The following is a 25,783-nucleotide window of genomic DNA, read 5'->3' as shown; positions in this document are numbered from 1 at the left end:
GGGAGGACATTTTGCAAGCGGTGACCTTTGATACGCATTTTTTTTTTTTTTTTGGAAACACTGGGGAGAAGAAAAAAAAGTTGACCAAACGGATATGTCCCACCTTTCGCCCAGTCATACGCTCAAGTGTCTTGGTGCACTTAAAAGAACAAATTGGCTGTATGATTTGCTTAAACTAGTGTTCCCTTTTTCGATCGATTGAATAAAATTTCGCTGAACCTTTTTTGGTATTTGGTGGCAAACTTTGTTCTACGTATTTAGCATTTTGTTTATATTTGTACATTTTTCTTGACAACCTTTATTTTCACGTCCTGTTCTTAAAATATGTCATGCTTGAACGTACACGTAGCCTCAATGCTCGTTGAACAAGTCAATCAAAATACACGTTTCGAACGTTTTTTCTTTAAAATATCTCACAGGAAATAGATACTTGCCGATAATTTTCCATGTGGTGGTTCTCACATTTAGCAACGACGCAGGGGGAGTGAGCGTTGTCCTGACGAGCACATCGGGCTTCCGGTCCGTCCCCTTTGTATGACGCAACGTCCCCTGATTGGCCCCTTCGCTCCTCTTAAATACCGGGCGCTTTTTACCTTATGGTCACACTTGGGTGCAAACGCACAAGTTTGGAATATCGGGGGTGAAAAAAGTCCAAACTTTTCGCAAACATGGTTGAGAAGTTCGTCGGGACGTGGAAGATGATTTCCAGCGAGAACTTTGACGACTACATGAAAGCAATCGGTGAGCTCAGATGTTTCTTTTTCAAAGGGACCCCCTCGGGCAAGCCCTTCCATTTTCTCCTCTCGTGACGCTTTGCCTAACTTCCCGTGCGCCGGCGCCGGTGTCGGCGCGCAGGCGTGGGCTTCGCCGTCCGGCAGGTGGGCAACCGCACCAAGCCCAACTTGATCGTGTCGGTGGACGAGCAGGGCACCGTGAGCATGAAGACGCAGAGCACGTTCAAGACGTCCGAGATCAAGTTCAAGCTCGGCGAGCCCTTCGAGGAGACCACCGCCGACGACAGGAAGACGCGGGTTCGAATCCCGCGCGCTCGTTCTCCCCTTCTGCCCCGCGCCGATGCGATGAGCTTTTTCTTTCTTTCTTTCTTTCTTTCTTTCTTTCTTTCTTTCTTTCTTTCTTTCTTTCTTTCTTTCTTTCTTTCTTTCTTTCTTTCGCTCGCCTGTTTGCAGACCGTCATCAGCTTGGAGAACGGAAAACTGGTGCAGAAGCAGAGCTGGGACGGCAAAGAGACCAGCATCGAGAGGGAGGTGACCGACGGAAAATTAATAGCGGTGAGGAGAGCAAGGCAATATGGCCCCCAAATCAAATTCTGGACCTTTCAGCTTCAACAAACAGTTTTAAAATTATTTTAACTAATATTTCGATTTTGTGTATTTTCATTTGTACAATTTGTATTCCGTTTGGAATAGTAGTTCTAACGATTCAATTCTAAAAGTGCAATGACTTGTTCTTTTAAATGGCACATACCTTTGGCGCACGTGCATTGTCGCTTCAAATGATCCAGATGAAATGTAATTCTTGTATTAGATACCAACTTCTGCACATATACAGAATTTTAAATATCTATATTTGTCATATAGAAGGTCTAGAAATGCATCGGCGCGTGTGAAGAATTGATGCAGGCGTACCTGATGTTGTGACGTTTCTCGCAGAGATGCATCATGGGAGACGTGGTGGCGGTGAGGACGTACGTGAGGGAGGCGTGATGACGTGGCCGCCGGACCCCCCGACAGGCTCAGTTTCATGAGCGGCAATTTTGTCTTTTCTTTTTTGGGTGTGTCGCCCCAAATAAATCTGAATTGAATGTTGTGTCGATTGCAATAAAGCTCATTTGGATCTCTCCACGGTGGAGCCAAAATGGCTTCCCGACTTTGATTTGTTGCGCTTGAACTTGGGAAATGTGGGGAAGTTTGAACCGCCGGGACTTCAAAGCTTGACGTATGATTCCCTGCGGCGGCAGGAATGTCCGCTCGAAAAGATCCGCGCAGGGAGCCCGGCGAGGAAAGCGTTTTCTTTTTTGCTCCTTCTTCCAGGAGGTCAGACGTTTCCCATTGCACATGTCGAGCAAGCTGAAGGAAATCCCCCGGCGACCGGTCGAGTGGCGCATTGTTTGGCAGGCGCTTTTCGTCCTGATTGGCCCCGATGAGCGAAACAGATGAGGGTGAGGTCGGAAGTACGCTTGAGGACAACAAGGGTCATGAACCTTCTGCTAGTTCATCACCAACATGCATTTGTTGTGTGCGTGCGCTCCCTTCTGATGTACAACTTTCTGATAAAGCTCACAAAAACGTTAAAAAAAGAAAGCCAGAAGAAAAAGGAAAGCATTCAAACATTGGACGTGAATGTAAGCGCTACGTCCCGGAATAAAAAATCGTCACTCAGCAATATATCGTGCAATTTAGTCTCAGCGTAGCAAAGCGCAAATTGTATGTGACGCTTACTTTAGCACGTATGCGCTCCACCCTGAGTGCGAATCAAAATTCTGTCTTCTGAACAGCACAGCCAGATTTAGCTCAAGTGATGCTGACAGCGTGATAAGTCATGAAACTCCTTGCTAAAATGAGATTTTCTGAGATTGCATGTAAATCAAATACTGTATGATCCCTCTACGATCTACGCGCTCCTTCCGTAGACGACCCAGAATGAGGTCACTCGACCTTCTACTGCACATTGTACGGCAATAAGCAAACGGGTCAATATATGAAGCGCTCCCTCCTGACGTTCCGAAAACCGACGAGAGAATTCCCCGAGGCGACGTTCGAAGGGTTGACATCTGTTGGGTGTCGACCCGCAGGTGCGGCGGGAGACCCGGACCGGACCGGACCTCCTCCCGGGAGCCCCGTTGTCGGGGAAGGACCGAAAGCCGACGGGCGGGAGGGAGGGAGCCGCGCGGGAAAACCTTCAATGAGCAGCGCCCATACTTCATGTTTTGACTGCTGTTTTTCTTCCCACGCTTGAAGCTTTATCGCCGCGGGGAGGGAACCCGCCGGCAAGTTCGGCCGCGCAAGCGGGGAAGCCGCGCGCTAGATAGCCAGAAGGCCGCCGGGAAGTTCTCCCGGCGCGATAGATAGCGAGAAGGCCGTCGGAGGCCTCCGCCGCTCGCGCTTGCTTTGCGTTATTCCTCGAAACCTAATAGTGCTTCAGCTAGCAAAACCGTGCATGAAAATACATTCAAAAATCAATCCAAAATAAGAAATACTTGAAGAAATAGAGCAAAGACTTCAAGCGAGGCTACACAAACAAATGCAACACAATGGCCTTCGGGCCCACTGCAAAAAAAATTAGACCTTAGTCAGCAGGAAGTCAGTGTGTTTTTTTTGTAGTTTTTTTTTTTTTTTGCGGCGTCGTCACAATTTTCGGACACGATGAAAAAACGTGTATGTTTATGTATATATTAAGCTAGCCGCATTCCTCTGTGCGCAACTCTTTGGAGCGTGCTGGGATGTTTGTTTGCCGTCATTGTATGGACGCGGCATGAAAGACGGGAAAGGGTCCCCGATTTCTTAAACCGAAAACACAGAGAAGCTACGATGCGCTGAGCGGCAAACGCTCAAAGGGCTCCACTTACAATGTCATTGCACGGCTCTTTTTGTTATCGCGTCCCCAGGAAAATATATATCGCAACAGAATTTCCTCTTGAAGGACATCGCTGGCTCCCGCCGTTTCTGTTTTGGAAGGTGCGACTTCTCCGCCGCGTCACATTTTCCCCCTGCGCCGTCCGCAGAAACAAAGCAGACCTTCCCGCTACAGACGGCTCTGCGGCCTTGACCCGCGACACTATTGGCAAACAAACAATAGGCCGTCGGCGGGACGCTCGGCCTCATGCGCGCTTTTTTTTTTTTTTGGGAGGGGGTGGGGGTGGGGGGTAATCGGCGAGATAACGAGCAGGCCGAGAAGCCATTAAGGCACAGGATGAGCGATTGTTTGCTCCTGTAAACACGCCTTTGAAAGGAGACCGTAAATGCTCTCAGTACTTATCGCCGTCCCGAAGGAGTCCCGGAGCGAAGGGGGCGGGGGGGACGGAGACGACGCCCGTGTGAAAAACGGCGGGACGCCATCCAGCTGGACGGCCGGCGCTCGCAGCTGCGGCTTAAAACAGCAAACATGTCTTCAGGTTGTTTTTGCAGAGACCTACATTCCGACGGACCCACCCACCTGAAGAAAGACAATATGACAAAGCCAGGGGCGGACTGACGGACGCGACGAGCGACCGATCGATGAACCGAATCAAACTAACTTGCGGGCAATTGGACGGGCGGAGAGACAAAAACCCGGAAAGACAAAAACACTGACCGACCATCAGAATAGCTACTCCGTCAACCGTCGGACGGGCGGACAGACAAACTGAAAGACGGACCGAGCAGAACAGAGCAAACAAGCAAGCGACGGACAGACAGACAAAGCTGTCCCCGGAAACAGAGTGACCAACCGACATACAGCGAGACGGAACTGAAGGCGGAAGCAGCGACCGTCTGTCCGACAAACAGAGTGAAAATGCGGAATCGTCGGAAGGACAGACGGACGGACCCGCCTGGAGAAAAACCGAGTGTCCAACAGGCCGAGTGTCCGACCGCTATTGACAGACAGACACAAAACAAACCGAGCGACCGATGAACAGACAGACGGGCGGGCAGGCGGGAAGACCAACCACGTGCCCTACAGAGCACCACTTTGGACCAGTTTGTGTCCGATTAGTTTCGAAAACAACGCGCGCGATCGGAACGGAACCGCCGAATCGATTGATCGCTCCGATTTGCTGTTAGCTAGCGAATCAGCGAGCGGGCGGGGCGAGAACAGCAAGTGAAAAAGGCGGATTCAGAGTCGTTTTGACAGCTGTATGCGTTGTTTACGTTTTTTTCTAACTGTGGGGAATAGAGACTAGCGCCCCCCCATGGTACGGAGGGGTATTGCTTTTCCCGGACGTCCAGAAGCAACTTCGGCGCCGTCGTGCCCATTCCCTCATTTCTCCGGCGCCGATGCGCCGGCCGACGCCTATTGCGTCGGCCCGCGTCAAATCGCTCTTTCCCGGATTTGAACGGGCTTTTTCCCTAAGATCGCCACAGTACGATTAAGGAGCGAGAAACGGAGGAAGGACCCCGCCGACGGCTTTCATCTCGCCGCGACATCTCAGGATTAATTTGAGACGGTGAAGAATGTCGGGATTTCGAGCGCTCGAGTAGTTAGCGATCACATGACTCCCTCCCGCTCGGGACGGAATGTCAGCGACCCTTCTTTTGTCCGCCCCAACATTCCTCGGAGCTGTAGTCTCCCAGAGCGGGGCTGGCTTGGACAAGGAAGGCCAAAAAAGCAGTTAGCTTAGCCCGCTGGAGCGAGGCCAAAGAATTCCCGGGTTGCGTCAGGGGGCCGCTTGCAAACCATCTCCGGCGACGCAACTTCCAAAAGCCGTCGTAAAAACGCTTCTTTGACAGAATTTTCAGCTTCGCCTTGGCTGTTTGCCCGCTACGATTTCGGTGGGTTCCCACTTCCCGTTTGCTCCTTTGATACGACTTCGCGGAGCCGCGAGGACCGCGGATGGAAGCGAGACGGCTGCGTTAGCTTCTAGCTTTAGCTCGCGTACACTCGTCGCTGTCCGGCAACTTTATTAGAACAAAACGGTTCGTTTTTTCATATTTTCTACTTTGCGCATTTGAGTCCATCTCTTCATTCTGGCCCATCGCCATTTGAACTGATTTGAACTGAAGTCATAAACCGTATTAAAAAAAAAGTCAAGGACTGTATTTTGTGGTTGAAAAGAGGCATCCGGCAAAGACAAAATAGGCGCATCCCCGCGCGGCGCGGGACCACTTAGCGTCCTTGTTCCTTTTGGTGAACGTCGAGGACAGCGGGAGAGCCCGCGGGCTCCGCAGACACAGCAATTTGTTTCCACCGTGACCTTTTTGGAACGCTGTGAACTTTCCGAAATGAACTCGCTCGGCAAACACAAAAGTCCAAAAGGGAAACGTGTACCTCCAAGGTGAAATCGACGCTTTTTTTGTCCCTCAACAGCCGCCGTAGTTGCAAAAATTGTCTCCAGCTGTAAGGAGGGGGGAAAAAAAAAAAAAATCACATTTACTAGAAAAAGGTAACAGATTAAAAGAAATATGAAGAAATACATACATGACTTTAAAATAATGTTGGATGTGCGCATGAATTCTAATACGATTATTTACACATTTAGAAAGAAGAAAAAACTCCCTATTTTTGTTTAACTGTTAATTCATTCTCTTTTCTTTTCTATTTAAAGCAAACTCATACCAAGTGGGTAATTATTCAGGGTCTCATTTATTTCATATTTAATATTATTGCTTGTAATCTGTTGCTTTATTATGAGTAAATACTGTATGTTGGTTTTTTTTTCTCACAACACTGTAAACAAAAACACCCCATTCGCTGAATTAAAATGAGGCAATGGATTACAAACAATTGGAAATTTCAATGGATAATTATTAAAAGTCGCATTTAATAAATAATATTGCGTTTAGTTTGAAATGGAAGAGTTTGATTGTCGCATGCATAATAGCACACAATGAAATTCTTATTCCGTTCACTTCCCCGAGCAGACTACATTCCATAATCGAGCAAATAATAAAGTAGGCAATAAAACCAAAACAAAAAGGTTTGAGCAATCCGTTGCCTGATTTTAATTGAGTTGTTGTGTGTGCGTGTTTTTTTTTAACAGAGTGTGTGTGTGTGTGTGTGTGTATTATTAGTCACAGGATGATGAATTATTGTCAATGGAGCAAAGACCTGGCACACAATCGAACCGGAAGGCGCCTTGTTCCGTAAGCATGGAAGAAAACATCATTGGTTCTCTTCGTCCCAGTGAACTTTGGCCACCTTGCGGCATGCTGACCCCCCGCCCCGCCAAAAAAAAAAAAAAAAAAAAAAGCCATGTGCACCGCAATCCCGGCAGGTCCGCCGCGTTGTACGAAGGTCAGCGTTTGGCGGCCGGCCCAATTCCGCCCATCCGCGTCCGCCTGGCTGCGTCCATTCACGGAGCTTTTTGACAAGCCAACACTTGAATGCAACGCAAGCCGGCTCAGCAAAAATACAGCGACGGGCTGCTATATGCGGGCGCAAAGGGGCCGCGCCGACGCGAATCGCGCACGTTCGGCATCTATGACGAATGAAACAAGGTTCAAGACAAAGATAACGAGCATGCGGAGTAAACGGGACTTCCAGGCGGATGTTTTTGTTGGGCGCAGTCGACGGCTTGGCTTTCGTCGGCCTCTGCTGCCCCTCGGTGGCCAAAACGGGAAAGCCCTTCAAACGCGACCGAACCAAAACACCGAACGAGGGACCTTGGTCCATGGAGAGGAAAAAAAAAAAAACTCAAACTCACCAAACGGTGGCATGGAAACGTGGACTGCAACTGCCAAGCACTCGACCCATTAAAATCAGGCTTTTGAAAACTTGGACAAGACGGGATCTGTTCTTCAGAGATGATTTGCGCCATTCTATTTCTGTTGAGTCGCATTCAACAATTCTCGTTGTTCTTCCGTTGATTTGTAAGAATTTGATTTGTAATCGCAGTTGTCCTCCATGCAAGCGGGCGGCTTATATTTGGATCGGTGGTTGTGGCTTTTCACCTCTCCGGTACACAACTAGACTCTTGGCCTGAGCTCTCCCAGATCCGGTTTCGTTCGAACCATCGGCCCTCAATTCATACGTCCATCTTCAATGTGACAATGCTGCTGAAGAAACAACAACAACAAAAATGGCGTCGAGTATGCTTCTTTGCAGAGGCACTGTAATACCGAACACTCGCCCTTTTCTCTGAAATATCGATGAAGGATTAAATAATACCACTTGAGCCACAGCGTCACTTCTTCATTGACCAAAACTGAAAGCTTAGAGAAAAAAACAACAGCACTATTAGTACCATTTTGAAGTGAGGTTTTTCAATGTTTCTTTAACACGAGCTTTTTTCAGCGACGAGTAAGTGGTCAAGCTCATTTCCTAACAAAGTTCATCAACTTCCACGTGTAAAATCAAGCAATTTATTTGTACATTTTTATACATACAAAGAATTTGCATTACCTGAATAAACAAAGTCTTGGATTCAATCATCAGTAAAAATCAAGCCCCGGCCTCGTCTCGCTCTTTTTTTTTTAAACACAACAAACAACCATCTTTTTTTTAATGAATTAAAAAAGTGCTTCACGCACTGGCCGGACAAATCGACAGAGCGCGCGTCATTCGGAGCGCCCGCCGCGGTCTCGTTGGCTTTAAATGACGCAGGAGTGGCCACGCTTTGGCCCATTATCCATTTCAAATACTGACGGCAAAGACAAGCAACGGACAGAGCGGCACGCTAGCTCGGGCTACCGCTGCTTCCTATTTCTAAAAGGTCACGCAAGACCCGGTTGACATCAAATTCACAATTGGGAGGAAAACAAAACAAAACAAAACAGGGTTCGTAACACAACTAGCGACAGGTTAAGGCAACAGAGTCGAAATCCGGCAGCTTGCTGTTGTTTTTACGTGTTCCAATTAAAGCCGCTTGCACGTTCGTCACAAAATCAAACACGTATTTATACACTTCTTTTTAAATCATTTTAAAAATGTCTTTTCAGGCCCTTCTCGGGACATTAACATCACACTGCCCTCTAGAGGCTGTTTTTGAATGTCTTTTTTTTCAATTCATGTTTTATAGTGCACGATTTTTATAGTTCAAGTTATTGCCCTCCGGTGATTATTTTGTTGTTTAACAATTTAAACTGTAAATCGTAGGTCTGATCAATTTGTTATCCGTTAGTGACGCTTCAGTCTTTGACAAACGTTTCAAAATAATTATGAACTATCAGTAAGTCCCGATTTTGAAACAGTGCCCCCTAGTGGCAATTTGTTCAATTAGAACCGCATTGACCTTTTTTCCTGTAGTCACAAAAAGTCATCATTTGAAGATTTTTTTTTTTTTTTACAATTACGGACAGCAGGGAAATCATTGACCAGAGTGTAAACAAACAAGTGCAAAAAAAAGAAAACTTAATATCGTCAAAGTCCAGTGTGCAGCAAAAATAGTGCAAATGAGTCTCACGTCCATGGGCGCGCCTCCTGGCCACATTCCACTGCTTTGTCGTGCTCTTATTATTAGCAATCATTGCATTGGATTCAAAACCGTTTTCCAGAAAGAAGCTGCTCGTTATTGCATAAGGGCAAATCCCACAATCGTTTTGCATAAAAAACGGAGTCGACGCTTTAGGTTTCCCCCCTGACCTTTTTCTTGTCTTTTTTTGCCGTCTCCGCCGGCGGCGCCGCGTTCTGCTCGGCTCGCTCCGCCAAACGCAAAGCGGACGCTTGGAGGCGCCGCTCACCTTCGGCTTTTGGACGCAAAGTGCCACTCACTGCGAGACGACGAGATGCTGGGCTTTTGGGCGGGAACGTCTTCGGTTTTGGCCGCCGGCTTGAGCCCCTGCAGCGACACGACTTTCGTTTAAAGGGACGGAAATTCCATTTGCGGCAGACCCCCCTCAAATAAAAGACCCAGAAGACACCTTGACAAATTGCTCGTTATTTTGTCAATATGAAATAATATGATGACGTCAGAGCCCCCCCCCCCAAAAAAGGGAGAGGGAGAGAAAAAAAAAACCCTCTTGCCTGAGCCTCAAAAGCGGGCGCTTCCTCTTGGCCGCTCTTCTTCTTTTTCCTCTTCTTCTTGGACTTTGCGGCGCCTCCCGCTGGATCCTCGCCATTGTGCTTCAGCTGAGTCGGCGGCCCGCTAAGCGCAGGGGGGTCCTCGTAGTTGCCCCAGTGCTCGGCGGGAGCGTTCCAGTCGCAAGTGGGGTCCGCGCCGCCTGCGCCGCAAAAAAGTCGCTGCGGTAAAAACCTGCCCCGCTTGCCGCTTGTCTTTTGACAGCTTACGTCCGTCATTCGTCAAAAACTAAACGTGCGCCGCCTCTCGTAAATAACTGGATTCGTCTGCCATTTGGCGGAAAAAAACACGGATCTCATATCATGCCAACGTCAAAGACGAATTTTACCGGGTTGACCGTCGCGGAGCTTCCCGCGTTACACGTAGAACTTGCACAACCATAAAAACGGAACCGGTAAAATGCAGTTAGGAAGTCATGCTAAAACAGAGAGGGAATTCAAAAACCTTAGCGGTAGTCTATTGTGCACCTATTCGTGGCTATAGTGATTTGAAATATTATTGGCGGGGGTGTCCGAACTTTTTGGCAAGGGCCACTTTCAAATGATTTGCCCGCCACATAACCGCTTACTTTTACGGGCCGTAGTTTAGACGCCGGCTGGATTAGAGCTTTTTTTGGGGGCGGACGATGTTTCAGGATGTATTGTTTGTTCTTTCCAAGATTTTTCATCAAATGGCAAACGGTTGGCTTGGAAACAAACAAAAATAAATGTGCGTGTCAGGTGAAGAGGGCATGTGAAAGACACTCACTGGCGCCGCCCCATTCGTCGGCGTGACTCGCCCACCGCAGCTCCAAGGAGTTGGAAAGAGGCTCTGGAGGAGACGAGACGGACGCGTGAGGAGAAAAAGCGGCGCGGCCTCCAGACGGGAAGCGCGAGCCGGCCCGTCCTACCCGCCGTCGCGTTCGGTCGCAGCACGGACAAAGAGGCCGGGTCCAAGTCCGACTTCGTGTCGGCCGCCCGCGTCCGAGCGCCCCCTTGGGACTCCCGGTTCCGGGCTTCGGCTCCAGGGCGGTAACGGGAAGCCCGTTTGCCCGTCTCGTTGGGCGCCATCTGGGCGGACGGGATCTTGGCGGAAACTTCGGTCCGCCCGCCGCCGTTGACGCCGTCGCCCCCCTGACCCGACGGCGCTTTGGTGGCTGATCTGGAGTTCTGAGTCTCTGAAAGCAGGTGGTACGAAGCAGCGTTACAAGCCATCTCAAGAATCACGCATCGACGGATGCTTCTGTAGTCGGGGAGCGAGTGGAACAAAATGGGCCATTATCACTTTCTGACCGTACCGTGGTACTGGGCAAAAATATCATGGTGTCGCCGTATAAAATCTACATTGAACACAGTCTATTTCATTTTGAAAGAAAATATTGAAAAAAACAACAAACAAACAAAATAACGCGGCGGGTGAGATGTAGTTATTCTTAAAACGGAAGCTTGTTGAATCAACTCAGCAACTGGTCAATCGCATTGTTTCCGTTTAAACGCCCCCTTGATGAATCGATGACGCAAAAAAAGAAAAGCATTAGCGATTACTGAAACTTTGACTTTTTAACACCGGGGTAAACTGTCAAGTCGGTTATCGGCCCGCGCCCGCTCTCGGTCGGGGTGGGAACGCCTGGGGTTGCCCCTACAGGAGATGGGGGCTGCCGCACCCGAGACCGGATTAGGAACAGATGCCCCGAAACTCCCACCGACCGTTAGCTCCTCTGTTTTTCTTCTTCGCATTGCTGGCGGACTCCACGTGGCTCTTGGCAGCATGCGTCCCTTCCGGAGCGCCGCAGGACTCGGGGCCCTTGTCCTTCCGCCGCCGCTGCTTCTTCTCTCGGTTACTGACTTTGGTCTCCCACGCGCCTGGAAGCCAAAAAACAATCTCGTAACCTGCATTGCTAGCGCTTTAGTCCGCAAGGCGACCTTCTCACCTTCGTCGGGTTCTTTCGCGTCAAGCGTGATCACGCACTGCTGCGGTTTGACGTCGGCCTTGCTTTTCTTCTTATCTTTTTTCAAGTGCGCAGGCGGCTGCGCTTCGGCCGCCTGCCGACAGGGACGGAAACGACATCGGATTTTGGAGGCGAAAGAGGCCGCGGTTAAAACTTACCTTCCGGGTTTTGATGGACGCGGGCTGCAGCTTGGAAAGCACCTGCGGGACTTTGACTTCCTGTTGCACAAACACAGCAGAAGCAGCTGCAGCCAGCTGTCCGTTGGGCTGAGGCTTCTGTTTAAATGCGACATAACATATGACAAAGCTTAACGAGTAAAAATGATCGTACAGCGCTAGCAATACATCTCTTTATTGCAGGGGTGTCCAAACTACTGCCCAGGGAGCATTTGAAGCCTGCCGTACATTTTTCAGTAACCCACAGCGTACGTGAAATTCAAAAATCATTTGACACAGCCTATAAAGTCTACACACCACTGACAACTATTTGCATAAAAAAAACACTAAATAATTAACATCATGAATTTGTAAGTAACCCAATTGGGATTTTTTTTCAATGCAAAATACATTTTTCTCAACTAATTCGATTCGTAATTATCAACCCAAAAATATTCAATCGTGGCAGCCCAAGTATAATTGCTTGCTCGTTTGTTTTAGCGTGTTCACAGAATTAAACCCGACGAATTTGAAAAGCGGCTCTTGTACGCTCTCATTGTCTGTGTGCTGCCCTTAAATCAAAAAGTTTGGACACCCCAGCCTTTTCGCACCTAATGCTCACACTTTGAGCAGTCAAATGATTGTTTTTTTGAATAATTATTTTAATAGCAATTTAACGGTTTCTAATGTAACGTGCGTACATGGGGAAAACATATTTGAACGTGACATGTCATGAGCTCAACGATTAGCCTTGCCAATTCAATTATGACAAAATGGCGTCCTCGTTATTGTTGCACATCAAGCAACTTCATTTAGCCCAATAAGCTATGCGACGCTCACAAGTAAACAACAACAACAACAAAAAGTCCGACCTTCTCCCCCGCTTTTTTGGCGTTTCTTTTCCTCGTCTCTTCCGGTTTCAGCGTCTTGCTCACCGGGGTCTTGGCGACGGACTTGCCGACGCCGCCGGGGGTGCTCACCGGGATGCTCCGCTTCTTCCTGCCGCCGCCGCCGCCGCCGCCGCCGCCGCCGAAGCAGACGGCGGCCCAAGAAACGGCGAGCAGGAGGAGCGCGCCGACGGCGGCCGTCGTCAGCATGAGCCACGTCGGGTACAGCTCGGGCTTGAGACCCAAGTCGAAGCCCAGGTGGCTGCGGACGTACGCTTGGCCGGAGGACAGAAGGTCCTTGAGGCGACCGGAAAGGAGCTCGGCTTCCTCCAGCGCGAAGCCCCGCCAGTCTCCTCCAGCCATGGTGGGCTACGAATGAAGCGAGCGACCGGAGCGGCTAGCGGTTAGCTAGTTAGCCGCTAGGCTGTTAGCGCCCGCATGCTAACGCAGACGTGACGTCAGGCCTGTGGCCCCTTTCTTCTTCTTTGGTATAGTCGGCGGCTAAATGTTCGCTTATCGCCGCCGTCTGGGCTGGAGTGCGGACCGAGAAGGTGCAGAACCATACAAATCCGTGACGTATGAATGAAGAGCATAGCATCAAATTAAGACAATAACAATACATTAAAATTCTTTTAACACATTGAAAAAGTTTGGTTCATAAATGAAAAACAACGATCAAATTGTTTTCCATTTAACTGGAAAATAGTAGTGTATTTGAATAGTGACATCCCTATTCAATTAAACACTACTATTTTTCGTGTGTATTAATTTGGGCATCAGCGATCAGTAGCCGCAATAAATTGAAGCACAGACATTTTACAAAAGAGGTTTATTTTGCCCTAAATATGAAGACACGATAAAACTTTGGAAGTCGAGGCTTTGGATGCCATAAAATACTATATATGGGTCCAAAGTAAAACCCTTCAAAGTATGACTATTTTTAAAGATGTATTCTCGATATAGGGTGGACAAGCGGTTTGAGCCTGGGCGTTTGAAATCGGGCTACGGCCCTCCCGTGCGGCAAGCACTGCAAATAAAACTGCGGCTCGCTCCCACATGTTACGCCTTTGTGAAAATAGCAAATAATTAGCGGATGAATTTGAGTGCGTGCTATTGCAGATGCTCAAGAGTCGTTTTTTGGTATTTGCCAGGCTGATTGCGCGGACGAAATAAGTTAAAAAAAAGATGTCATTTTAAAAGTCGGCGTTCAGCGTGAACTCGCAGTCCATCATGCTGGACATGACTCCCAATCTCTGGTACTCGCCCACCCGCTTCTCGAAGAAATTGGTCTTGCCCTCCAGCGAAATTGTCTCCATGAAGTCGAACGGGTTCTCAGAGAAGTAAACCTTCGAATTAAAAAAAAAAGGAAAGGGAAAAATAAAAGGTTACAAATGACATTGAAAAACTCAAATGATGTGTTTCAATTCAAATATTTGAGTTGAACTCTTTCAGTGCCATGTATGAGAATTCTCGTCTTTTAAAAATGTAATACAGTCCTCATCCAATACGTTTTTCGTGGAGGGTAGCTGACACCCTTGACTAATGCTTAGCGAGTATAAGCCAATTGAGCACTGTAGTGACAACTGTGACCACTGGAAGGCAGTGTTGCCATACATACAACACAGATATTACATTCTTGCAGTTCTAAGGTTGCAAATCAATCTTTTAGTTGATACCGCCCATATTCACATACAGTAGATATAGTACACAATATTCTGTCGGCCTGGAAAGATGAGTCAAACTGTACTAAATGTACTGGCCCTCCAGAGGTTTCCTTTTCTGTTACCGCTTGGCAGCGCGTACAGTCTTCCATCGGGCGGCCGGAATTACCTTGTCGAGCCCCAGGTCGGCGAGGAGGCGGTCGGCCACAAACTCGATGTATTGCTTCATCATGGAAGAGTTGATCCCGATCAGATCCACCGGCAAGGCCTCGGTCAGGAACTCCTGACTCGGCAAAAGCGGCCCGCGCCGTATCTGATGAGCGCGCGCCGCGCCGTTGGGAAAAGAGGCCGGGGCGGGCCGACCTGCTCGATGCTGACGGCCTTGCCGATGATGTCCTTGACGCGGTCCTCGGGAGGCTTCTTCACCAGGTAGCCGTACAGCAGACAGGCAAAGTTGCAGTGCAGGCCCTGAACGACAGCAAACGGGAAACCGAGCCGGCTTGGTTAGCGCCGCGCCTCGGGAGCGCGCGACCCTAACCCGACCTCGTCCCGGCTGATGAGCTCGTTGGAGTAGGCCAGGCCGGGCATGAGGCCTCTTTTCTTCAGCCAGTAGATGGCGGCGAAGGAGCCGGAGAAGAAGATGCCCTCCACCGCCACGAAGGCCACCAGTCGCTCGGCTGCAAAAGGCGCAGCCCCTCAAAATGTTCAGTGGCCGTACGTATAGAATTACTGCTTATTTTTTATTTTGGTCCTCACCGAAGGTGGACCGGCTGTCGTTGATCCACTGCAGCGCCCAATCGGCCTTGCGCCTGACGCAGGGCATCGTTTGAATGGCGTTGAACAGATAGTCCCTTGAAATATAGCGAAGGGGGGAAAAAAACGATATTTCGGTGAAAAAGCAAGTCGTGTATTGGGATGTCCCATATGACCTCAGCTCAAGGGTCATCTGTTATGCTTTTCCCGTTTTTTTTTTTGCATGTCATTCCATCGCAATACGTTGTTCTACATTTTTATGACAGTTAAAAAAAAAAAAAAGTCACTCCAGGTGCCGCCACCACAAAACTGTGGGTAAAGAGGGCTCCAGGATTTGTTCTGTTTTCAAACAGGTGCACGCTTAAAATACAGTTCTTCCAACCGTCTGTCGATGTGGTCTTCTGTTTGATGAAGAAAACAAACAAACCTTTCCTTAAGGTCCCGTATGTAGGTGTGGATGAGCAAGCTGTACATCTCAGAGTGCACCGTCTCCATCAGGATCTGCAAGCTGTAGAAGGAGCGCGCCTCAGGGATCTGGACCTCCTGACAGAAGCGCTGCACCTGGTTCCACACGGCAACACACAACAAAGTGAGGCCTTAACGCTGAAGTGCTTTTTTTTTTTACTGAAAATGACAACACAGTTGCAACGGCCAATCACGGTCCACAAACTCCAAAAAGTTCAGAGCCGTGACTTGTTTCACCCCAGCAACTGGGATGTCATTTCAAGTGGACAGCAAGTGGCAAAATGGCCGCCCTCTGAGATGGATTTAGCTGCTTAATTCATATTTTGCCAACGCAATTTTTTAACCAATGTATGTTGGCAGTGAATTTCTTTGAAGTCACTCTCAGAGAAATGAGAGTTTGAGGAAGTTAGCGGTTACAATTCCATCCCTTTTTTTTTTTCTTCCGGCCTGATACCAGCGGAATCAACTTCACTTCCCTCGTGAGTCAACATTCTGTCTGCACTCATACGATTTTTTTTTTTCTACTTAAAGTTAACACCATGTCTGTGGTTCTACAGCTACATTGCAGTTGAAAAAAAACACAGTAATATAAGTGTAACACGAAAACACAGCCAACTAAGGGTTTTAAGCCTAGGCTGTAATACACCATGTTTAATAAACGGGACGCGAGTGCAATTATCAATCGTGTCCACTGAATGGCGTTATCATGCTTTACATGACTGTGTAAACAGTGGATGTTGGTTCTCATGATCGCCTTCCCTACAACTATAGAAGACGGTTTCATGAACATTTGTCTAAATTCAAAATCCAAGTCAGTTGAATTCTATTTCAGTTATCAAAAAGGGGCGCGGCGGTCCGAGGGGCATAATGTCTATCCTGACGATTACGACGACGGGTAAACATTTCAATTCCGTCATTTTTAGCTCGCATTCCCATCATTCGTCGGTCCGTCTGAAAAACGGGCGTCTGCCGGCGACGGACTGAAGGAAGGTCTGTCGGTGCTGTCGAAGTGCCCACCTCTGGTAGAAACTCTCATATATGCCAAAATATATACAGAAAAATATTTTCAGTTCCTATCGTTTGTCGACGCAAGGTTGCCGCAGAAAAATATCCTTGATAGGAGCGGAGCAGCGACGCAGCAAAATACGAATGAACATCAAGTTTCATTTATATTGATTTTGTTTTTAAATCCACTTAGCTTAAACCAACAGGATAATATTATTAAGCACGCTAATGGAAAACTGGTTCTTTTTGACCACTTCAAGCGCTTTGTCCTCCTATCACCTTGAATGCGGTTTCTGCTTGACTCTTTTAGGTTTTGTTTGAGTGAGGCCTCCAGCTTACATCAGCGCACGTTCATCTCACCAGGTTCTCGTTCACAATGCCATCGCTGGCGGCGAAGAAGGCCAGAACATGCGAGATGAAATGCTTCTCCTCAGCTTTGAGCCGATCCCAGTGGGCCAGGTCTTTGGAGAGATCCACCTGAAAGGACACAGAGTGTTTTACGAGCGGTAGCTGTGGGCTTAACTGCAAAAAAGAAACGTGCACCTCCTCCACTGTCCAGAAGGACGCCTGGGCCTGCTTGTACATCTTCCAGACTTCGCGGTACTGGATGGGGAAGATGACGAAGCGCCTGGGGTTTTCTCGGAGGAGAGGCTCTTCCTCCTGGCTGTCTGCGTCTTTGTCTTTTACGTCATTCTGCGCAGAAATTTATTTTTGGTATATTTCTGTTTCACAGGGGACATATTTCTCGTATTCCCGTGAAAATAGTGGGGTAGTAATTGCGTCACTTCTGACTGCGTCAAACTGCTCCAGAGAATGGGATCGTTCGACTTATCATGAAGAGATCTTTCCCAAATTAATGCCTCGGTAACTTTCATCCCTGTCATGAAAAGCGAAGACGAAAAGAGCAATGATCTCCGGCCATAGACATTGCTTTTAACACACAGACATTGAATCACCAAATGTTCTGAAATGTCAAGACACGTCAACGCCTATCTCCAAATAAATAGCTCTCTTTTGAATCTAACTGTAAAGTGTTAAGCGCCTCAGTTCAAATACGTTTTTGGTCGCTCCAACGCCGTTCCAATGTTGTTGGTTACTTTGTTGCAATTGTTTGGGTCTCAGAAAAGGAAAATAAACGTCTCATGGAACTTGAGTAAGACAGGAACATTATCCAACAGCACCAACGGGAAATGCAATGAAGAATCGCATCTTTTGAGGGGGTGGAAAGAGATGGAGTCTCAAAAGCATCTTACAATGATAACTCTATAAATCAATTACTATGAAAAAAAAACCACCTACCCTGATCGTTCTCAATTTACATAAACAGAAATCCGAGAGGATAAAAGGGATAAACGGACGGAAGGATAATTCAACTTATTTATATACATGTATTAAAAAACATTTGAGTAAAAAACAAAACAAAAAAACATTTGATTTAATGTCAAACCGATCCAGTGCATTTTTTTTAAGCCAATGTCGCCCCGGTGTTCATTTTACGGTGCGCCGCTCGCTAGCTAGCGCTAGCATGCAATGCTAAAGGGAATGTCTTTATCGTCTTACCAGTTCTCCGCGAAGGTCGTCACTCAAGCGGTCCATGTCTTGACAGCTTCTCCCGGGCGTCGGTGTCATTCTGGCCTCATGCGACGCAGGCGTAAGCTTTTTTTTCTGTTTGTTTTGTTGGTTAAGCCATTTAAAGGGACGTCCTCAAACAAGAAGCAGTTGACCTGCACTGGCGCCCCTCGGAGGCAAGTTGTGGAATTACATGTACACGTTCAAGTTACGTCACCGCCATCCTGCAGAGAACTCCGTTCATAAGCGAGCGACTTCATGTGCATATCGAAAGTGCATTCCTCGGGTCGATTGGCCCATTTTAAAAGTATAATAAAGGTTAATTTAAATTCAACTCCCAGTCACAGTTAAATACGTGATCAAATTGTAATTTGTTATCGCTTGAAAATGCCATCCGGGTTTGGGCGATGACGATCACTGCTTGTCACGTGACATTCATCAACAGAGCAGTGATGTCCTCTTACAGCCATTGGCAAAATGTGTTTTCAAAAGTTAAATCTGCATGAAAAATAATGTAGACTTTGATCGAATCAGACACAACTTATTACTGCTGAAAATGGCCGAATACATGGAGAATCTCTTTAAATACAAACGTGTTTAACGTTATAGATTAGAATTTTAAAAAAAATGATCGCTCTATCACGTGACTAAGTGTCGTTGGATCACGCTGATTCATGCATATTTTACAGCCAAAGAAATCTCCGCACTATATTGAAATAGATTGTTTTAAATATCATTACCAGTTAAAAAGTTTTCCCTTTGGATTCTGTCATCACCATTTTTGTATCGAACAGCTGGAAAGTCAGATGTAGCAAAATCATTGTTTCGGGAGGTCATGTTGTTGCATGTGGAGCTGTGCTGAAAATGTCACAATTGTAGAATTGCTACAAATGAACAAAGAAGATACAAGAGATTTGTGTAGTCAGATTTTTTTCCTTTTTTTTTTTGAAGTCTTAGGGAGAAGTATGACACACATGAGGAAAGATGGGATGAGGAGTTTTTTTTTGTTCGTTTTTTTGGGGGGTCCAGTTGGTAGTCTACTGAGACTCCACGGCGGCTATGTTGTGTATACCCAGGCGGAACACGTCATTCGTGCACACCCAGTTGCAGTTCTGCGGCTTCAGCATGAACACTTGGTGGAAGGCCAAAGGTGGATCGTTGTCTGTCTGTCGGCAAAAAAAGAAAAAAAATAAATAAATAAACACCTCCCTCAAATAGATGCCTTCTTTTGTCCCCTTGACACCCAAAAAAAAATACATTTCTTTCTAAAGTCATAGACACGGACATTGTGTTGCTCCGCTATCTTTTTCTTTCCAAAACGAAGAACAATTCAAGGGCACACAACATGCTGCTTACTTTTAATTGTCCAAAGACCATGATGAGGATGCTGTTGTCTATTGTGGGCTGGATATCCTGTTCTGTGACTATGTGCTTAATTTGCTGGAACGGCATACCCTGTGCGGATGCAAACACAAGCAGACGGCTTTCATGACAGAATCACTTTTTTGAAAGATTTATAGTTCCATCTTAAGATAAGCATTTTTATTTAGGGCACTCTAAACCAATATTAGAGTTGGAATGTTTTGTTTTTTTTTGCTTTGACTTGTGTTACTAAAATACTTGGAATAGAATACCGCACCAACACATCAGTAACGTACTCGCCAGCATTTACTAGTAGAGAGTGCCCCTTGGCGGCCAGTAAAATAGCAGTTCAAACTCAAAATCCATACTTTGATAGTGTCTTCTTCTGTCTACCTTTGTTTACAGGGAGAATGCCCTCTGGTGGCTCGTAAAAAAAACTGCAGATGAGCCGCCCCAGGCTTCACTTAAAGTGCGAGAAAAAAAAAGAAGCAGCGGTCCAAAATTTACTGTACAATACCGGAAACACGGCCTGTGGAGTGTAAATGGCGAGGTGGGTAATAATGTGCCAAGAATACCGTATTTTTCGGACTATAAGCCGCAACTTTTTTCTCATGATTTGAGCGCTGTGGCTTTTATTTCAAATGGGTGTCTATTGTCAATTTGTGGAACAATAATGAAGTAGGACTGAAAAGATGTGAATCAGTGGCTGTATTCAAAGGGTTTTAAAGATATAGTGTTAAAAAGATGAAAGCGATGTATAAAATGACTAAGATCTTGGGTAGAGATTTGTGGCATTTTATACGTGATTGTGTGTATATATACTGTATGTATGACTGCGTGTATGAATTACGTGCAATGTGTGCTGTAAGCGGGCAATTAAAACTTCCATACACCATCTTTCCGCATAAAAATCCGATGTTACGAATAGCGGCTTATAGTCCGGCGCGGCTTATCCGTCTTATCCGTCTTTGCTCGTTTTTTGTCGGTGCGGCTTATAGTCCAAAAAAACCAGAAGTTTGACTTGGACGTTAATGACGCAGCACTTACAGTCAGTTTACCGGCGATGGCTTCTCTCCCATGGAAGAGTGTTCCTTCCCATGTTAGAGTTGCACCTTCAGCCTAAAAAGCAGTAAGATAAGCTTAGGGCATGATTCAAAGTCACACTGCGAGCAACACGGACGGCGCCAGCTCACATAAAGGTTGACCAGCTCCATCCTGTTGGTGTGGTCAAACTGGTTGTAGTACCACTGCACAAAACCTTCGCCAACTCTTTGGCAGTCAATTTCACCCCCCTGCATGGTTGACACCCCGGAACTACGAAAAAAAATGGTGGTCAATAAACAATAAAACGCTATATTTGTTTTCCATTACGAGAGTCAGGAGCAGAATGACCGAAAAGGTCCAAACGATTGCAACCAAGGCGTACCACGCGGCTCCGTACTGGGACTACGCCACCACGCGGGTGTCCCTAGGTTTACTGCATAAGCACATAGCGTAATTTCGCAAATACAAGATACGCCTGAGTATAAAACGCACGCTTAAATTTGGGCTCAATTCTGCTATTTTCTATGTTGGCGTAAATAGGATGCAGCGACAGGTTGACAACAATGTCAAAACCATAGCAAAACAGAATTGCTAAGCTTTTGTAAACTCATATTTTCTTGTGTTCATATCCGTAAGATGTAGATTTGTTGCAGGTTGTTTCAGTATTCCCACATTGTGAGCGGTCAGGGAACGCAGCGCCAGTGTAACATTGAATGAGCTCCTAGCAGATTTTTTTCCTTTTCCTCGCGTCGCAACTGGAGGTTATTTTAGCATATCTACCTGAGGTTGCACTGCGTCCGCGCTCCGCAGAGTTTACGACCGCGTGCATATGGCAAAAGACGGCAATTGTTAAACGGGCAATTAATAACCACACAGTTCTGTGCTGTGTGGATTTTCTACAGGTAGTCCGGTTTTCTCCCACATTCTCCAATACATGCATGGTGGGTATATTGGAGACTCCAAATTGCCCTTAGGTGTGTTTGTGAGTGAATGGTTGTTTGCCGACGCGCGCTCTGCGATTGGCTGGCAACCACTTCGGGGTAAATGGATGGCTGGTGAGTCACATAACCGTCTGCGGCCAAAATGGTGGCGGATGCTGCATCCTGTCTTTGATTAGATTTCAAAATAAGAGCCTTCAAATTGACAACTCAACAATATAACGTTATGAGTAATTTTGAAAAAGGTGTCAAAACACCAATCGCGGTTTGACGGTTGCGCCTGATTCTACTGACAGGTGAAAGTTTACAATAACTTGCGATTTTTGAAACTTTCCATAAATGGAAGCGCTAGCACATGCATTGTTTTTTTTGATTGGCTGGCAACTAGTCGAACGTATAAAACCCGCCTCTTGATTCGAAGTCGGTTGGTATACACACTCGAGCACGCTTGCGACACTCATAATGGCGAAAAGCGTCCTGCGCTGATGTTTTCTTGCTTGGTCCCCCGAGAAAAGCGGAATACGACGCAGCTAAAAACAAGCCCAAAACTTGTAGCATCGGATGCTAACTCATGCCTCGAAGGCTGCCGTGAGCTTACACTTAACGTTTCCCCATTCGGCCACAAACTTACGCCGACAATACACTCGATCCTATTCAATGGGGCAATTCTTATTCAAGAGTAAGTCTTAGAACGGGATAAATGTGATACTCACAAGTTTCAAGACACTTAAGTCGAGAGCCGGCCAGGCCTGCATTGAGTGACGCGGGGAAGGGCCGCGGCAAATGGGCGAGTCCCCGTTACCTCTCACCCCTTTCGTCACAAAATTACTGGCCAATGGAAATGCGTAAACAAGGTGCACGCGCGGTTTGTCCGTCTCGGCGATTCGTCCCTCGCATGGTCACGTGACATTTACAAATGATGGATTGGACAGGTTTGTCCTCGACCCGCCCATTCTAAAGGACATTGAAACTGTTTAACTACACAACCCACGATGCATTGTGCAAGCTATACCGCTTCTGCGCGTGCGCATATCTAAGCGCAACTTCCGATAGGTTCAATTAGACGTCTTTTTACCTTCTCGTATACGCGTCAAATACTTTTGTTAACGTCACGAGAAAGAGAAGTAAACGTCATCACATACAAAATTTTATTAATTGCTGTCGAAAATGTGGCCAAAATAAACCTCCAACGTCTTATTTGTAGGAATTAGGCGATGTGATAACAGTAGGGTGACGTCACACCCATCAGGTCCACTTCTTTGCCAAAAAGCTCAGGCACCGTTTCACTACTAAGCCAAACGTAACATAATAGTCACTGTGCTTTTTTTAAATGACAAATATGCAGCCAGTATCGAAACAAGCTAGAAATACAGGGAGTATTTTAAAATGGAAGACATGTAATACTTGAGGTCCATATTGCTGCAGTGATTAAATAGACTGATTGGATATCCACTTAAGACAGCATGCGCTTTTTTTTCTTTCAACAAACCATACCAAAAAAAAAAAGAAGAAGCTTGGAAGATGCTTCAGGCTTGTCACAAAGCTAACACCCAGCGGAAAACAAGACCGTTTAGGCACTTTTCAAAAAAATTTTAAAAAATCACATTTTCTTTTTTGCTACAGTCCAGTGTCACCCGGCGGGCCTCCGGTGACTTGTGGGCTATTGCTCAGCGTCGGACCTTAGTGTTGTCTTTACGCCTCTGTGGCTGCGTCACTCCGCCTGCTGCGACGTGACGATGTAGTCGTCCGTGCAGAACACCGGAGGGATTTCTTGATGCTGCTGATGTGGCGAACTTCTTCGCGGACTGTTTGGTTTCTATAAGACAACGGAAAGATGCAAAGTACAAATCACACACAAAAAAACAAAGAGATCAAAACCTGATAACGATACAGAAAGAAATAAGAGTAAACAAAAGCACGGCGTCAACAGTCGGGTCAAGAGTCTTACGGACGAGCGGGCCTCACATTTAAGAAGCCGGGCACGCTCATTGTGCGGAAGATCTTCTTGAAGGCGCCCGGTAGCGTGGCTAACTCTCCCTCCGCCTGGGTCAACTGCTCGTCCATGGCGCCGACGTTGGCTCCCACCATCTTGACGAAGCTCTGCGGGCAAATGTCAACATTCCAACATTGCATTTGGGATTCATACGGAAAAAAAATATCACTGCGGTGTCGGTGAACGTTCTAGAGGGCATTTTGTTATATAACTGCGGAAACAAGTTAACTAATGTAAAATACATTCTAATAAATGTCAATCAATTTGACGAGGGATAGGTGAGTACCAATGCCAAGTATTGGCATTGAGCCGATACCTGGTCAGTGGATGCATAAAGCAAGCCCAGCCACTACTGTAGCTTCTATTCTATGTGCCTCATAATCCGGTGCGCCTTATAGCGCAGAACTATGCTTACTTCTAACTTGTCGATGCGTCTATACAGTTGTCTCATTTCCTCAGATTTCTGCTGAATTTGAGGTAGGTTTTCGCTCACAATCTGTGATGTGTCGCTGCGAATCTGCAAACACATAAAAAAAAAAAAAAAAAAAAAGTATGACAAACATGCATCTGTGACGCCCGACCTGGAACGCCCCGACCGTACCATATCCAGCATGCCGACAAACTCGTCCACTCTGGTCAGCATTTCCTCCAGGCTTTTCTCCAAGCACTGAATCTGAAGGAGGTATAGTTTGCATCAGATATGTGACAAGATGAGCTTTGGCTGGAATTCAATAAATTAGGCTTAGATTTTTTTTCTCCAGGAAAATGAAGAAAAAAAAAAGTGCACAAAGGAAGACCTTTGTCTTGACTCCCCACATACAACCGGGCCTTCTTTACACGTGCTCGGTCGTCATACGCATTCACTTAACATCGAAGATTGACACCAGGGTTGGTTTCATAGCTAATACAGACCGCCAAAATGGACCTGTGCATAAATACACTCATTTATGGGCAGAAGTCCATCTCTTAAGGTATAACATCTTTCAGTAGAGGCCATCCATTGAAGTGATGTCACATTGGTGACAAACCTTGACGCAAATATTTGTAATTGTAAAATGTTATGATCTGGCAATCGAAGTAGCGAATGAATTTGATGCTGGGCTGCGTAGTCATCCCATCCTGCCTGGCAACAACATGTCACGTGACCAGCACTATCCAGGTGATGGACGTTAACGTATTTGCCGAACTTTCTTTCTTGCCGGAACGTGTTTTATATCGACTCACTGCGTATAGTTTCGGAAGATTTGCACATTCACAATACTATTGGGGTTCGGCAGGCACTTTTCAAAGCTAGTAAGCGTTGGCCTTTGTCGAATGTTTACCTCTTCTCCCGCCGTCGCCCTCACGTAGGAGGAGTACGCGAGGGCTGTGTGGAGCAGGTCCTCGTCGTGGCGTTCCGGACCGTTCTGGGCCGCCGCCGCCGCCGCTTCGTGAAGACTCGGACTGGGCGACGGGACGACGTTGGCCGCCGCGCCGAAGCTGGGGCTCTGCGACACGGTGCCGCTGCTGAGGATGTCGCTGACCACGGACAGGCTGCTGGCGCTCTGCGACACGATGCCGCTGTCCCGGCTGATTTCGGCGCTCGACTCCTCCAGGGGCGACAGGAGGCCCACCCGGTCCGCGCGACGGTGCTCCATATCGCCTGACTCACGAGAGGTGAGTTGCTCAGGTGAGTGATTGCCGCCGGAGGCGCCGCAAGACCGCAGCGGTGTTTTGCTAGTCAGCTGACTTAGTCACGTGGTTGGTAGGCCGACGGCGACCGGAAAGGTCCAAACAACTAAAAGCGCACCAGTCGTGAAAATATACGATTATCGGTCATTAAAATTGTTTAAGTGGTGTCAACTTATTACATCCCCTGTTGTCAAGCAGGCGCATTAATTTTTAGCCGAGTTGTAAGTTTTGCACGCAATGAAAAACAACGCGAGGAACTAAGAAGCGCTTCGCGAAAAACATGGCCGAAGAACTACTTATGAAAGTTCAAACACCTTTATGAATCGGCTGAAAACGACATCCGTGTTCTGAATGTCGTCGTAAACAACTATAATACACTATAATGAAACATTTTGACCGCCGTAAAAAAAGCCTCAAAATACTGTAATGTTTACATTATTGCGTGTTTGTCATTCAAAACATTGTTGTTACAATTTTGCCCAGCGGATGGCAGCCTAGGTTGTAGTAAAGTCAAACGCCAGAGATTACGGTAATCGTCATTATTTTTTTTTTAATTTGCAGGGATGGAGCTAAATGGGGACTCTGCTGTGTTTCGCCCCCCACCACCATTAAATGCGAATATCCACAGTTCAGCTCCTCCAGCATTTTGTTTGATATTCTGAGATTATGTTCTAAGGCTA

The 25,783-nt window shown here is 46.9% G+C and overlaps 5 protein-coding genes and 1 long non-coding RNA gene across 11 annotated transcripts; 2 read left to right on the top strand and 4 right to left on the bottom strand.

Annotated features, from left to right (window-relative positions):
• Positions 1-574: 574 nt before the first annotated feature.
• fabp4a (fatty acid binding protein 4a) lies at positions 575-1,876 on the top strand. Of its 4 annotated transcripts, none has more exons than XM_088404766.1 (4): positions 575-741; positions 856-1,031; positions 1,199-1,289; positions 1,671-1,876. In XM_088404766.1, exons 1-4 carry the CDS (start codon positions 669-671, stop codon positions 1,763-1,765), a joined length of 435 nt encoding a protein of 144 aa, XP_088260892.1. In that variant the 5' UTR covers positions 575-668; the 3' UTR covers positions 1,766-1,876. The 4 variants fall into 4 exon arrangements, with proteins under 4 accessions (XP_088260892.1, XP_088260893.1, XP_088260891.1 ...); XM_088404767.1 differs by having other exon boundaries at positions 1,188-1,289; XM_088404765.1 differs by having other exon boundaries at positions 856-1,119; positions 1,172-1,289.
• A 6,128-nt stretch (positions 1,877-8,004) lies between these two features.
• Positions 8,005-13,107, bottom strand: mtdha (metadherin a). 3 transcript variants are annotated; one of them, XM_088404758.1, is made up of 9 exons: positions 12,628-13,107; positions 11,759-11,875; positions 11,583-11,694; positions 11,359-11,514; positions 10,563-10,829; positions 10,421-10,483; positions 9,605-9,815; positions 9,367-9,419; positions 8,059-9,290 (listed from the first exon to the last, which is right to left on the bottom strand). In XM_088404758.1, exons 1-9 carry the CDS (start codon positions 13,003-13,005, stop codon positions 9,220-9,222), a joined length of 1,428 nt encoding a protein of 475 aa, XP_088260884.1. In that variant the 5' UTR covers positions 13,006-13,107; the 3' UTR covers positions 8,059-9,219. The 3 variants fall into 3 exon arrangements, with proteins under 3 accessions (XP_088260883.1, XP_088260882.1, XP_088260884.1); XM_088404757.1 differs by having other exon boundaries at positions 8,005-9,433; positions 9,619-9,815; positions 11,759-11,818; positions 12,628-13,101; XM_088404756.1 differs by having other exon boundaries at positions 8,005-9,433; positions 9,619-9,815; positions 12,628-13,099.
• Positions 12,478-17,679, top strand: LOC148405976 (uncharacterized). The gene is made up of 2 exons (XR_015863969.1): positions 12,478-15,645; positions 16,837-17,679. It is a non-coding gene; the product is annotated as an uncharacterized LOC148405976 (long non-coding RNA).
• Positions 13,455-18,279, bottom strand: rrm2b (ribonucleotide reductase M2 b). The gene is made up of 9 exons (XM_088404759.1): positions 18,087-18,279; positions 17,070-17,219; positions 16,887-17,003; positions 15,484-15,617; positions 15,060-15,154; positions 14,847-14,980; positions 14,667-14,771; positions 14,473-14,586; positions 13,455-13,988 (listed from the first exon to the last, which is right to left on the bottom strand). Exons 1-9 carry the CDS (start codon positions 18,153-18,155, stop codon positions 13,836-13,838), a joined length of 1,071 nt encoding a protein of 356 aa, XP_088260885.1. The 5' UTR covers positions 18,156-18,279; the 3' UTR covers positions 13,455-13,835.
• Positions 18,280-19,008: 729 nt separating this feature from the next.
• On the bottom strand, positions 19,009-22,308 carry LOC148405974 (nuclear transport factor 2-like). The gene is made up of 5 exons (XM_088404768.1): positions 22,153-22,308; positions 20,651-20,771; positions 20,505-20,576; positions 19,452-19,550; positions 19,009-19,261 (listed from the first exon to the last, which is right to left on the bottom strand). Exons 2-5 carry the CDS (start codon positions 20,753-20,755, stop codon positions 19,133-19,135), a joined length of 405 nt encoding a protein of 134 aa, XP_088260894.1. The 5' UTR covers positions 20,756-20,771; positions 22,153-22,308; the 3' UTR covers positions 19,009-19,132.
• A 265-nt stretch (positions 22,309-22,573) lies between these two features.
• On the bottom strand, positions 22,574-25,163 carry bloc1s4 (biogenesis of lysosomal organelles complex 1 subunit 4). The gene is made up of 5 exons (XM_088405051.1): positions 24,755-25,163; positions 24,034-24,105; positions 23,848-23,949; positions 23,405-23,539; positions 22,574-23,255 (listed from the first exon to the last, which is right to left on the bottom strand). Exons 1-5 carry the CDS (start codon positions 25,067-25,069, stop codon positions 23,151-23,153), a joined length of 729 nt encoding a protein of 242 aa, XP_088261177.1. The 5' UTR covers positions 25,070-25,163; the 3' UTR covers positions 22,574-23,150.
• Between the last annotated feature and the right edge of the window lie 620 nt (positions 25,164-25,783).

The sequence above is a fragment of the Hippichthys cyanospilos genome, chromosome 21, assembly GCF_059441005.1.
Source record: "Hippichthys cyanospilos isolate Australia breed blue-spotted pipefish chromosome 21, RoL_Hcya_1.0, whole genome shotgun sequence".
Taxonomy (NCBI): domain Eukaryota; kingdom Metazoa; phylum Chordata; class Actinopteri; order Syngnathiformes; family Syngnathidae; genus Hippichthys; species Hippichthys cyanospilos.
The sequence above is the reverse complement of the archived record's forward strand: the minus strand, read 5'-3'. Positions and strand labels throughout refer to the sequence as shown.